Source organism: Alligator mississippiensis, chromosome 4 (assembly GCF_030867095.1).
Source record: "Alligator mississippiensis isolate rAllMis1 chromosome 4, rAllMis1, whole genome shotgun sequence".
Classification (NCBI taxonomy): Eukaryota; Metazoa; Chordata; order Crocodylia; family Alligatoridae; genus Alligator; species Alligator mississippiensis.
Genome location: NC_081827.1, coordinates 6,267,580 through 6,279,044, shown reverse-complemented (window position 1 = coordinate 6,279,044; position 11,465 = coordinate 6,267,580). Strand labels below are relative to the sequence as shown.

General features: G+C 47.4%; 1 protein-coding gene across 1 annotated transcript in view; it reads left to right on the top strand.

Moving 5' to 3' along the window:
* Window positions 1-821: 821 nt before the first annotated feature.
* Window positions 822-11,465, top strand: part of NET1 (neuroepithelial cell transforming 1) — an 81,215-nt gene continuing 70,571 nt past the window's right edge. The window contains exon 1 of the mRNA XM_059725727.1: window positions 822-1,007. Coding sequence (XP_059581710.1) covers window positions 853-1,007 — 155 coding nt within the window. The 5' untranslated portion in view covers window positions 822-852. The remainder of the gene's footprint in view (window positions 1,008-11,465) is intronic.

The window sequence follows — 11,465 nt, the reverse complement described above, 5'->3', positions numbered from 1 at the left end:
CTATAATGCATGATATAGTTAAAATCTCTAATTTTATTTTATTTTTTTAAACTAAAATAAAATTAGAAGAGTTTTTAACTATATCATGCATTATAGTTAAAAAAATTTATTTTTTTTAACTATAATGCATGATATAGTTAATTTCTTCTAATTTTATTTTAATTTTTTTTAACTATAATGCATGAGGAAATGAGCTTTTAACTTTCTAATTAAAAAAACAAAAAATCCAACCACAAAAAGGGGGGGGGGAAACACTTCTTTCAATACTGAAGTTACCCTTCCCCTTTTGCTGCTCTAGGTGCTCAGTGCGTTGTGGAGGTGAGGACCCTATGGGCAGATTGGGGGGTGAGGGCTGACTCCTGCCTGATCCCAAATATACCCCCAAAACTTGCTAAAAAAACTTATTTCCCCATCTATATAAATTGTTTTAATAAAAGAGATCAGATTTGTGTCTGCTTATGACCGTCTGGCCCTTCCCTGGGGTGAGGGGACAAGACCCTCCAGCCAGGACCTCAACTATTAGCAGGGTCTGGGATTAAATCCCTTTTAAACCCAGATTTAAATCCATTTGAAGAGGGCCCCTAACAATAATCCACCAAAAATGGATTGTCATGAGGTTTTTTTCAGATGAATTATTGTTATGTACGCACCCACAACAGGAAGAGTCACCGTGGAGACAGACAAATGCGTGTCTTATTTCTGTCAGGCGCATCCCCTCATGACGCCCCGCCCCCTGCGAGAGGCCCCGCCCACCCGTCTCCTAGCAACGCGCGGCAGCGCCACCGCGGATTGGTTCGCCCCGCGACCACCGCCATTTTCAAACCGCCGCCGCCATTACGGCCTCACGCCGCCATGGACCCGCCGCCCGGCCCCAACCCCGCTACGCGCCCGCCCCGCATGAGGCGCGGCCGCCCCAGCGCCGGGGCTCGCCGCAGCCGCTCCCCCGAGGCGGGGGCCACCCCGGACGGCAGCGGGAGCGGGGCGGGCTCGGCCGCCGCCTGCAGCCGGTAGGAGCCGCCGCGGGGCCCGGGGGGTGCGTGTGGGGGAGGGGCGGACGTAGCGGTAATGACGCCTACTTGCTTTGTCGTGCTCTCGGTGTGATGTTACGTAGTGTTTCTATTCCAGCGCTCCCAGAAACCCTGGTGGTGGGCTGAGACCCCGCTACGCCAGCTGTATGGATAGAAGAAATAAGCCATCCTTTGTCCCCAAGAGTGAACTATATATGCTTGCTAGAAACCGCTGCGAAGCTGAAACAGGTTTCCCTCTTCCTGAAGTGTGTGAATTTTGTCGTTTCATTTTCCTTTAGAAGCCTTTTCCCCGCCTATGGGACTCTTTAAACCGGGAGGATGTTGTGTTTGCTCCCCTGCAACCTGCTCTGATACGGGATTCACCCAAAGGACCTCGGAGAAGTAGTCGGGGGGAGGGGGGGGGGGTTACTTGGTCGCCGTGTCGGTCGGAGACAAAAAGACGTACAAAAAAACTAGAACCCTTGGTTCCAAAATGATACCTTTTATCAGACCAACTGGAAAACAGCAAGAAAATTGTCCTTTTCCTGCAAGCTTTCATGAATTAAAGTCCCTTCGTCAGGCTCTGGGAAAAGTGTAGATGGTACAAGACGGTAAGAAGTCCCCATAGGTCGGAAATAAACTTCATTTTTGCACAGAGGGAGTTGAAGTCCGTCCCTCTGGGTCCATGAGAGCGTCTTTTGTAGCTCTTTGATGTGTTGGATCAGGTCGAATTCCTTCCCTGAAGGTGTCCGATGGTAAATAGGGAGGCAAAAAAACGTCCTTGTTCTGCAGTGAAGTTTAAAATCCAAAATCGGCTGAAATTCGGCATCTTCCATGTTTCAGGGGTGTGTTTGGTAGCCGTGTCGGTCTGAGACAAAAAGACATACAAAAAAACTAGAATTCTTGGTTCCAAAATGATACCTTGTATCAGATCAACTGGGAAATGGCAAGAAAATTGTCCTTTTTTGCCATTTTCCAGTTGGTCTAATAAAAGGTATCATTTTGGAACCAAGAGTTCTAGTTTTTTGTGTCTTGGAGAAGTAGTTGCATTTGAATGATACTCTTATCTCTAATGTTAATGTCCTCTTCATCCCTCAGCATGCCTTCGCTATTGATGTGGGTTTGTCTGTTTTGTAATCCACAGCGGTGTTTTTCTTGTTACGGATGATGCTGTTTAAACAACTATATTCAGTTGTGAAGTTAATCCACAGCCAGTATGTTGCCCCTCATAGTTATCCTTTACAAAGATTAAACAGATGCCATCTTTTGTCAGCAACAGGTCTCAAAATAGACCATTTCCTACTACTATAATCACTGCCTCCCAGCTCCTATCTCAACTCTACGGTGAGATAGGAAGTGCACAACAGAACTGCTCGACCACCGGTGTGTTTAGGAAATCATTTCTGCAGACATGTTTACTGGTGTGGACTTTGCGTAGTGCTAGAATTAGAAGTGTCTAGCCATTAGGGCATCTTTTGTTTTCTAAGCATGGATTTTAAACTGTTTAAAATCAAAGCCTGAGATGGATGCTCTTTTATTTGTTCAGATACGTTTACACAATTTAAACATAAGTATTTGGGAGCTACTGACAATGGCCGGTTGTAGTAAAACACTTCCCATTCTGGCTGGCGTCATTTGAAAAACAGATATTTACATAAACAGTTAATATGAGAAATATTCTGAAAAAAAGCTGTGTGTATGTCAAATCTTAACATAAAATGTAAATATCTTCAGGGGTTCACCCTGCTGTGCTTTTTAACTAGACACAATGTTTCACGTGTAGGTTAACTATGCCTCCCAGCTATTTTATAAGGGGGACAGTCAGGAAAACTGAGAATGAGTCAGTCAATTAAAAGTGTGAGGTCAATATACAAGGTTCCTTGGGTGATTTAGATATCTTTTATTAGACCAACCCAAAATGGTTGGAGAATAGTTATTAAGCAAGCTTTTGGGTTCAAAAACCCTTCGTCAGGCTAAGGAAGCTTCAGCAGTTGGTGTGTGCTCTTCCTGGATGGAAACACCACACCAACTGCTGAAGCTTCCTTAGCTTGACGAAGGGTTTTTTAACCCAACAGCTTGCTTAATAACTATTCTCCAACTATTTGGGCTGGTCTAATAAAAGATATCTAATTCACCCAAAGAACCTTGTCTGCCTATGTCCTTAGACCAACACGGCTACAACCCAAACCCCTGCAACAAGGTCAATATACATAAACTTACAAGTATGCTAACCCCTGCTGTGGCAAACGAGGTTCTTTGGGTAAATCCGATATCTTTTATTAGACCATCTCAAATAGTTGGACAAATTCTTCTTAGCAAGCTTTTGGGTACAAATACCCTTCGTCAGGCTGAGGAAGCACCTGCAGTTGGAAAGTGGCCTTATTTTAAGAGGATTAGCCTAACTGATCTCTGGCCACACTCCCCATGACCGAGTCTCCACACCACCTTAACATGCTTTTGTTTATGCATGTTACCTATCCTGCATGTTTCTGCATAAATGAGCCCTCAGGTGCTAATCTTGCAATTGGGAGTTGAAGAGGGAGTTAAATGGTGCTCCGTGCAGAAGCAGTTTCTCTTGCGGCACGTCCGTGCCATATAAATTCCAGAAATACCTTTGCTTTTTGCTGAAGGCAGAACCAATGCTTCCGAAACTGGAATAAAGCATCAGGTGATGCTTTTCAAACATGCTTCATGTTGAGCCATTCCCTCCCATGCTTAGGGAGGTATTGCATAAAATTTACACTGCACTAGTTCTGGAGGCCCCTGTCTGGACTGGAGCACAGTGCTGCTGCGGGCTGTAACATTTGTAGTGAGTGACGTGCCTCTGGAGAAGGGTGGGGGTTGCTGTCTGGGAAGACAAGCTACCTACAATGGGTGAAGAAGAGGGAAACTTCCCATGTGCAGATTTGTACACTTCAAATATTTGAATTGTGAATGATGACAATTGTTCTCAGTTGCTACTCAACCTGAATGATGACAGTTACCTGGCAGATTTCTTAAAGGTAACACAATAGTCATTTGTTTAATCGGGGTTTAGAAGGAAAACTGCACATTTTCTTTATGAATCAGTTCAGAGAATAGTTCATGTGAAAAGAGTAGTGTGAAAAAAGGAACAGTTGCCAGCTTAGCCCCTTTATAGCTAATAAACCTCCTTCCCCTTACACCCCATTGCAGTCCCCAAGGTTAGCCAATAGCAGCCTCCTAGTTCCATCAGTTCACCAAGTTCCCTTGGCAAAAACAGGTGGGAGGTTGCCCTCCCTACTCTCTCCTCAGCTCTGGAGATGCCCCTGTCCCAGGCCTACCAGAGTCTGAGCCTGGGCATCTTCTAGAAATGCTGCAAGACCTTCCTATCTGGGCAGCTGTTTAGCAAGCATGACTAAGCTGGGGTGTTGTTTAGGGAGTTTTTATGTCCTGTCCTATTTTGATACTCATTTTGCCCTTATGTGGTGTTGTGTCTTGCTGTAAGCCACCCTGAGACTTTGGGAAGGGCAGCATATAAATCAAGTTAGTAAATACTATTAGAATAAATAGTTGGTGAAGATGTCTATGTGTGACCCAACATGAGGCAAATAAACAAGGAGTGTGCTGCGCAATGGTACAGGGGATTGGTGGTGCGATGACACATTTAAATTTCATGTAATGAAAGAAGGAGCCAAGAAAATGATTCAAGTGGAGTGTCTGAGACTGATGCTGCAATGAAAGGGGTCGAAGCAGGGCAGTTTCCCTCAATTGAAGAGAGATGATGTGGCTACTAAGGTGGCTAGAAAGCAGGGGCCTACTGTAAGGGCCTAGCAGGAAAGGGGAGATTACCTACTTTTCCAAGGTTTGTAAGTGGGCTCCTGTTTATTCATGTTTCTGACTTATCGCTTTAAAAACATCTTCTGTTGGCCTGTAATCTAAGGTTAGTTTAGTTACTAAAATCACTGTTTTCTTCTTTCCCTTTTCCTTCTGACCTTACGCCCCCTTGTAGCTTGTCTGAAATTAGTGTTTAATTTTCTTGGAGTAAAGAACTTGCTTTCTCTTTGTATTGGGAAGTTTCATCAGGCTTCTTGGGGTTGGTAGAATAATCATGAAATTTAGTGCAAAATCACTGAATTATTATTTGTTCTGACTTCAATGTAACACTAACAAATAGTACTTCTCACTTCAGTGAAATTTAATATCCAAGTCTATCATTTTGACATGTGCCATTTTTTTTCCTGTGAAGTTTCAAAAACCATCTAGATAGGCAAGTTTTATTTTAAGAGACTATAGTGCAGTGTGGCCATACTAGATTTAAGACCATTTTGGGCATGTTCTTATGTCACAAGATGGTTAACATAAATGCTATTACAGTACTGTGAAGGCACACTGATTATTTTAATGTAGTCATTTCCTAGTGTTGGTTATTATACCTAAGTCTGTTTCCCCTTCCCTCTGCCCCTAGTGTTGTGGTTTATCTTTCTGTATCAATGAAAGGTTTTCTTGACTTGTTTCTGTTGGCATACCCTTACTTGGTAATTCGCTTTTCTGCTTCAGGCCTGCCTTTCCTCCCCATTTTTGTGCTGTTTCTTTCTCAGGCCTCTCTTAATCACAATGCTTCATCTATTGCAAGACCAGCAAGCAGTGACTTTGTTACATTCATCATTTACCAGTGTAATTTCTGTAATATTTCTGACCTTTGTTGTCTTTTGCTGTAGTGTTGGCAAGCTTCTCAGAGGATATTAAAATATGTTACCAGCTTTGATCTTTTCCATGAAGCAAACTTTGAATGTAATTTGGTTCTACTGAAGTCAATGGAAGTTGCCACTGACTTCAGAGGGCTATGGAAACAGTGCATCCATTCAACCTGTCCCATTGCAGTGTTTTGAGATTGAGTTTTCTCTGTGGCTGTAGGAGGGACTAGAAGCAATAACCTCAAGCTACAGCGGAGGTTGGAGATTAGGAAGTATTTTTGACTACGAGGATGCTTAAGCAGAATACATAGAGAGGTTGTAGAATCTCTATCCCTGGACATTTTGAACAGTAGGTTAATAGAGCAGTTGCTGAGGATGTTTTGGTAGGGGCTGGACTAGATCATAGGATCCCTTCCAGCCCTACTTTCCTATGATCCTATGGTCAGAGAAAATATTACCATAACCAAAGCACAGGGTGGTAAGCATGGGCTAGAGTTCATTTGAACGGTTAGCTAGGAAAGCCTGGATTTTAAAGATGTTCTGCAGAAGGTCTAGAGAAGGGCAACGAAGATGATTAGTGGTATGGAGGGGTTTCCATATGAGAGACTAACGAGGCAAGGCCTATTGAGTTTAGACAAGAGATGCTTGAGGGGGGACATAAGGGCTTACAAAATATTAAATGGTCAAGAGAAAGTCAATAGGGGTTAATTATTGACAATCTCGATATGAGAACTGGGTGTGGGGGGTCATAAAATAAAACTAGTAGGTAGTAAGTTTAAAAATAACAAAGGGAAGTTCTTTTTTATACTGTGTACAATTAAAGTCACCACAAGATGTTGTGGAAACTGACAGTTCAGCCAGATTCAAAAGGGGATTGAACAAATTCTTGGACGAAAGGTGCGTCAGTAGCTATTGAACTTGGGAAGTAGAGGTACAACACCAGCATTGGACCTCCCTAGATCAGTGGTGCTCAACTTTTTTCCCTGGCAGCCTGGATGGGCAGTTCCTAGTTTACCCACAGGCTGGATGGTAGTTTTGATCCAGTGCCTGGGGTTGGTGTGGGCACCATCCAGCCATGTAGGAGGCACCTTGCCCTGCCCCAACAGAGGGGGGAGGGGACTTCACCTGGCCCTATGAGGTGGGGGGAAGGATGTGATCCAGCTTTGTGGAGGGAAGGGGGTGTGGGTGGCCTGGCCATGACCCAGCCCTGTGGGAGGGAGGGGCCATGGCCAGGCTCTGACTGGGTGTGCGGGGGGGTGTTGGCCACCACTCCCCCACTTCTAAACTTCCTGACCCTTGGGGAGCCGTGTGGGCCAGATGCGATGGCTCCACAGGCTGCATTTGGCTGGCCCTTGGCCCACAGGCCAGAGGTTGAGCACCCTGCACTAGATCTGAAATGCTGGAGGCTGCAAGTGGGACAGAAAAGGCGGGGGAGAGGGGGTGTCATGGAAACCATGGCCATACCCTGTTCAGTCTCCCTTTCAGCATCCACTCTGCCCCTGTGTGAAACAGGACACTGGGCAAGGTGAACCTATGTTCTGACCCAGTGAATGGCAGTTCTTATGTAGAAAAAATCTTCAGACACAGGCTGAGTCTGTGCTGCTGACAGCGAGCACATCTTTCCTGTTTTTTGGGTTTTTTTAAAAAAACAGAAGCTGCCCCGCAGAAGATAGATATGTAGATGCTAGAGCAGACAAAGGCATGGCAGCAGTTCTTTCTACAGCTAATGCTTTTCCAGGGTGCGTTTCATGTTCTGCTAACCCAGCTGCAGCAGTGAACCCAACAATAACATGCAGCTCTGCATCCATGTGGTGGTGGTGGTGGTGGTGGCTGTGTCTGCCAGTGGGACCAAGTCTAGAAATGCCTGTAGATATAATTTAGATGTCTGGCTTGGGAGCCTTGTTGTGGGCCCCAGTGGTCAGCGGGATAGTAGATGTGCCTTCTGCTACCTCATTTCTCATTGCCTGTGGACAGGCTTTGGGATCTTGGGTTTGGGGAGAGAGATTGAGCTCTGTTTTAGGGTTGCTCTAGACATTCAGGTAAAGGCATGATGGGATGGGGTGGGATGCGCACAATCATGCCTCCTGCCATGCCACACATGCATGGCAGGAGGTGTGATTGTGGGATCCAGCATCAGATCCTATCAGACCTTATTGATGGTACAGAGGAAGCCTGGGATCATGATCCTGGGCTCGTGCACCAGCAAGTAACAAGCTTCTGCAGCTGTGAGTCCCATAGCTGATGGGGTTTGCAGCCAGGGCAGCGCTCCACAGCTGAAGGGACTTAGAATCCCACAGACTCTTAGTCCTGGCAGTGCCACGGGATAAAGGGAAAAGAGAATGGGACCAAGGGCAGAACTGGGATGGGACCAAGGGCAGAACTGGGTGAGACATCCATAGTACGTTACAGGAGGAAGAAGGAGTATTCTTAGAGAGTGAAGGAATGATTGGAAAGGCAGGAGAAGACAGTCAGGGAAGCCAACAGGGGACAAAATTTCAGGAAGAAAACCACAGTCAATGTTGAATGTGGCTTGGCTGGTTGTGGAATGGGGTACTGGCTCTGAACTTTGGTTTGGAAGAGGTCACTAGAGACTGGCAAGAAGTAGCAGTAGGTTGGAGAGGGTCTAGGATGAAATTGGAGGAGCACTCAGCCAGGGTTCCATAAAGTTGCAGGTGAGGGGGTGGGAAACACTTTACCAGAGCTTAGCTCAAAGCATGGACTACTTGCAACCTGGTCTGTGCTACCACGGCTATAGCCACAGCTACCACCACCTCTTCCCACCCTCCACAGTGCTCCTGCTGCTACTTTTTGCCTGTGCCGTGGACACTGTATGGGTGAAAACCCCTCCCTCCTACTCCATAGGCCCAGGACCTGGGCCAGGGACTGTAGGTTACCAACCTCTACTCTAAGCAGGGAGGGTAAACCTGGTTAAATTAGCTAAGAGATGGGACAGTAGTTGGAGATGCAAGTGAGGTCAATATCAAAATGGGAGAAACTAAAGCCTATGTGAGACGAGTCATGTTGTTAAGGAAAAGGATAAGGGGGTGCAAGGCAGATCGGGATGTCAGATGGGATGTGGTCCTTGGAGCGGTTGGTACAGAAGAGAAACTTCTGTGTATAATGGGAGGAGTCAAAGGATGCTGCTTTTTCATTACACAGAGTAAGTGGCGATTTTTTTCAATGTTAAGATCAATTCATGCTTTCTAAGTCTTCACATGTTTCTTTATTCTTTACAATGGAATGGATGCTAGTACCTTCATTTGTATTAAATCTCAGTACTTTCGGTTGTTAGGGGGGAAAAAACCTTTTGCTTTAACTTTTGTTTTCAGTTTCTTTAGTAGGCGCAAGAGCAGGGGCGGGCAATTATTTTGGGCAGAGGGCCGCTTACCTGGTTTTGGCAGGCTGTCGAGGGCCGCATGGGTAGCGCTGCCCCTTGACAGGTGCCCCGCTCCCTGGTCACCATCTTGGGACCAGTGTCCCAGTGTCTTGGGACCAATGTCTCAGGGCCAGCACCGGGGGGCCCAAAGCGGGGCACAGGCTAGCAGGGGTTTGTGGAGCCAGGTTGGGCTACACCAGCAGGGAGAGGGGGGAGCTGGCCTGGCTCCATAGAGCCCCTGCCAGCCAGGGCCCCACGCTGCTGCCACCCTGTTCTGGGCCCCGCCAGCACTGGGCCCGGGGCACTGGTGTGGTGCCCCATGCTCCCTCTGGCTCCCTGCCCACTCAATCCCAGTGCCCCACAGCCCCGCAGTACAGGTGAGGGGCAGCACACAGCCCCAACCATCTGCTTGCCATCAGGGAAGAAGCTGGTGCTGAGTGCGGGGAAAAGTGGCCCCTCGCCCGACCCATGGCCAGCGCTCCATGCTGGCGCCGCTCACAGCCCACACGGGGCTGTCCTGAGCAGGCACAGGCAGCCCCATGAGGGCTGCGAGCGGCTACAGCATGGGGCGGCAGCCATGGGGCGGGTGAGGGGCCGCTTTTCCCTGTGCTCAGCACCAGCTTGTAACCCACCCTCGCTGCCAGCCTAGGCCCTGTGCTGGCTCCGGGCTCGCCCGTCGGGGCTGTGCATGGCGGCGGCAGCTGCGGCCCCCCCCCCAGTTGCCGCACCGGTCAGTGTAGGCTGATGCTGCCCACCTGGAACTCTCGCACTGGGCAACCCAGAGGCGGCAGTGGCAAACACTGCCTGGCACAGCGAGCCGGGGGTGGGGCGGGCCGCAGTTGCTGTCACCACATGCACCCCCGATGGGCGAGCCTGGAGCTTGCACAGGGCCCAGGCTGGCAGTGGGGCCAGGTTAGAAGCTGGTGCTGAGTTGGGGGGGGGGGGGGTGACTCCCAGCTGCAGCAGGGAGTGCCGGCCACGGGGTGGGGGAGGGGCCACTTTTCTCCTAGCTGAGAAGGAGCCCGGGGAAAAGCTTGGGGGGTGGGGGTAAAAGCGGCCCCTCCCCTGCCCCGTGTCTGGCACTCCCTGCTGCAGCCGCTCACAGCCCACAGGGCTGTCCGGAGCAGGCACAGGCAGCCCCAGGAGGGCTGGGAGCGGCTGCAGCGTGGGGCGCCGGCCATGGGGTGGGGGAGGGGCTGTTCCCCCCCCCCCCCCAAAAGCCCATGCTCAGCTTTTCCCAGGGCCACTTTTCCCTGGCTCCTTTCCTGCCTGGGCTCCTCCCCTGCAGTTCCAGCATGGGGCAACCATGCGGTCTTTGGCCAGAAGCCCCTGCTGGGGCTTCCGGCTGGCGTGGCGGGGTTGGGCAGTCCCTGCTGTTGTGGGAGTCCGCCAGGCTTCCCCTGGGTCCTGCTGCCATTGGTTCCTGTCGTTTTTTTACAAGAACCAAGGGCAGATAAAAAATTTAGAAAATTAATATTTAGAGGCCCCACATGCCGGATAGAATGGCCTCACGGACTGTATTTTGCCCACCCCTGCGCAAGAAGATGTTTTCTTCATTTGGACTAGAGATGTGAAAAGTTAAATAATTAACCGCTTATCTGATAAGCTCAGCGATAACTGGCTATCTTACCAGTTATGATTTAGGACAGGGTTGGACGCAGTCTGGCAGGGAAGGGAAGCCATGCATTATTCATTTAACCGATATAATTAGAGGAGCTTAAACGAATAATTTAAAAAAAAATGTTCTCTAATTTGGGCTGGTTCATTCGAAGTTGAGGGACTAGGAATTAAACATTTTTTGCTTCAATATGAAAATAGAAGCCAGATGGGAGAAGGAGAGATCTAGTCATTCTGTACAGCAGCGGTTCCCAAACTCTGACAGATTGTGCACCACTAATTTAAAACGATACAACCTTAAGTATATGACAAATTTTTGTCATGTAAAGTAATTATAATAAATCTGTTAACATGTACTATTGACAGTTTGTCTGCATACCACTGGTGGTATCTGTACCACAGATTGGGAACTGCTGCTGTATAGTAAATGCTAAATTAGGAAAGAGATGCTTTTATCCAGCACCCTTAAGGCAGTCTTACTTAACCAAGTGGATAGAACCATCACAGACTTTTCTAAGTAAAAATACCAAATTCCATCCATGTATGACTTAATACAAATCTGCATTAAAAAAATTTTGCTAATGAAGAAAATCATCATTCACTCGTCACTAACATAGCAAAACATAAGAACTTGAATTAATGTATGTTGTTATAGAATTACTCAAATGTATATAAATGAGGTAACAGACAGGATAGAGAAAAAGAAATTAGTGCAACTGTCATCCTTGGATGCAAACCAGTATGTTTTAATCCTTATCAGTCAATAAGAGTGAACCTTTCTTAGGGTAAAGTATAAATGCAAATCAGGAT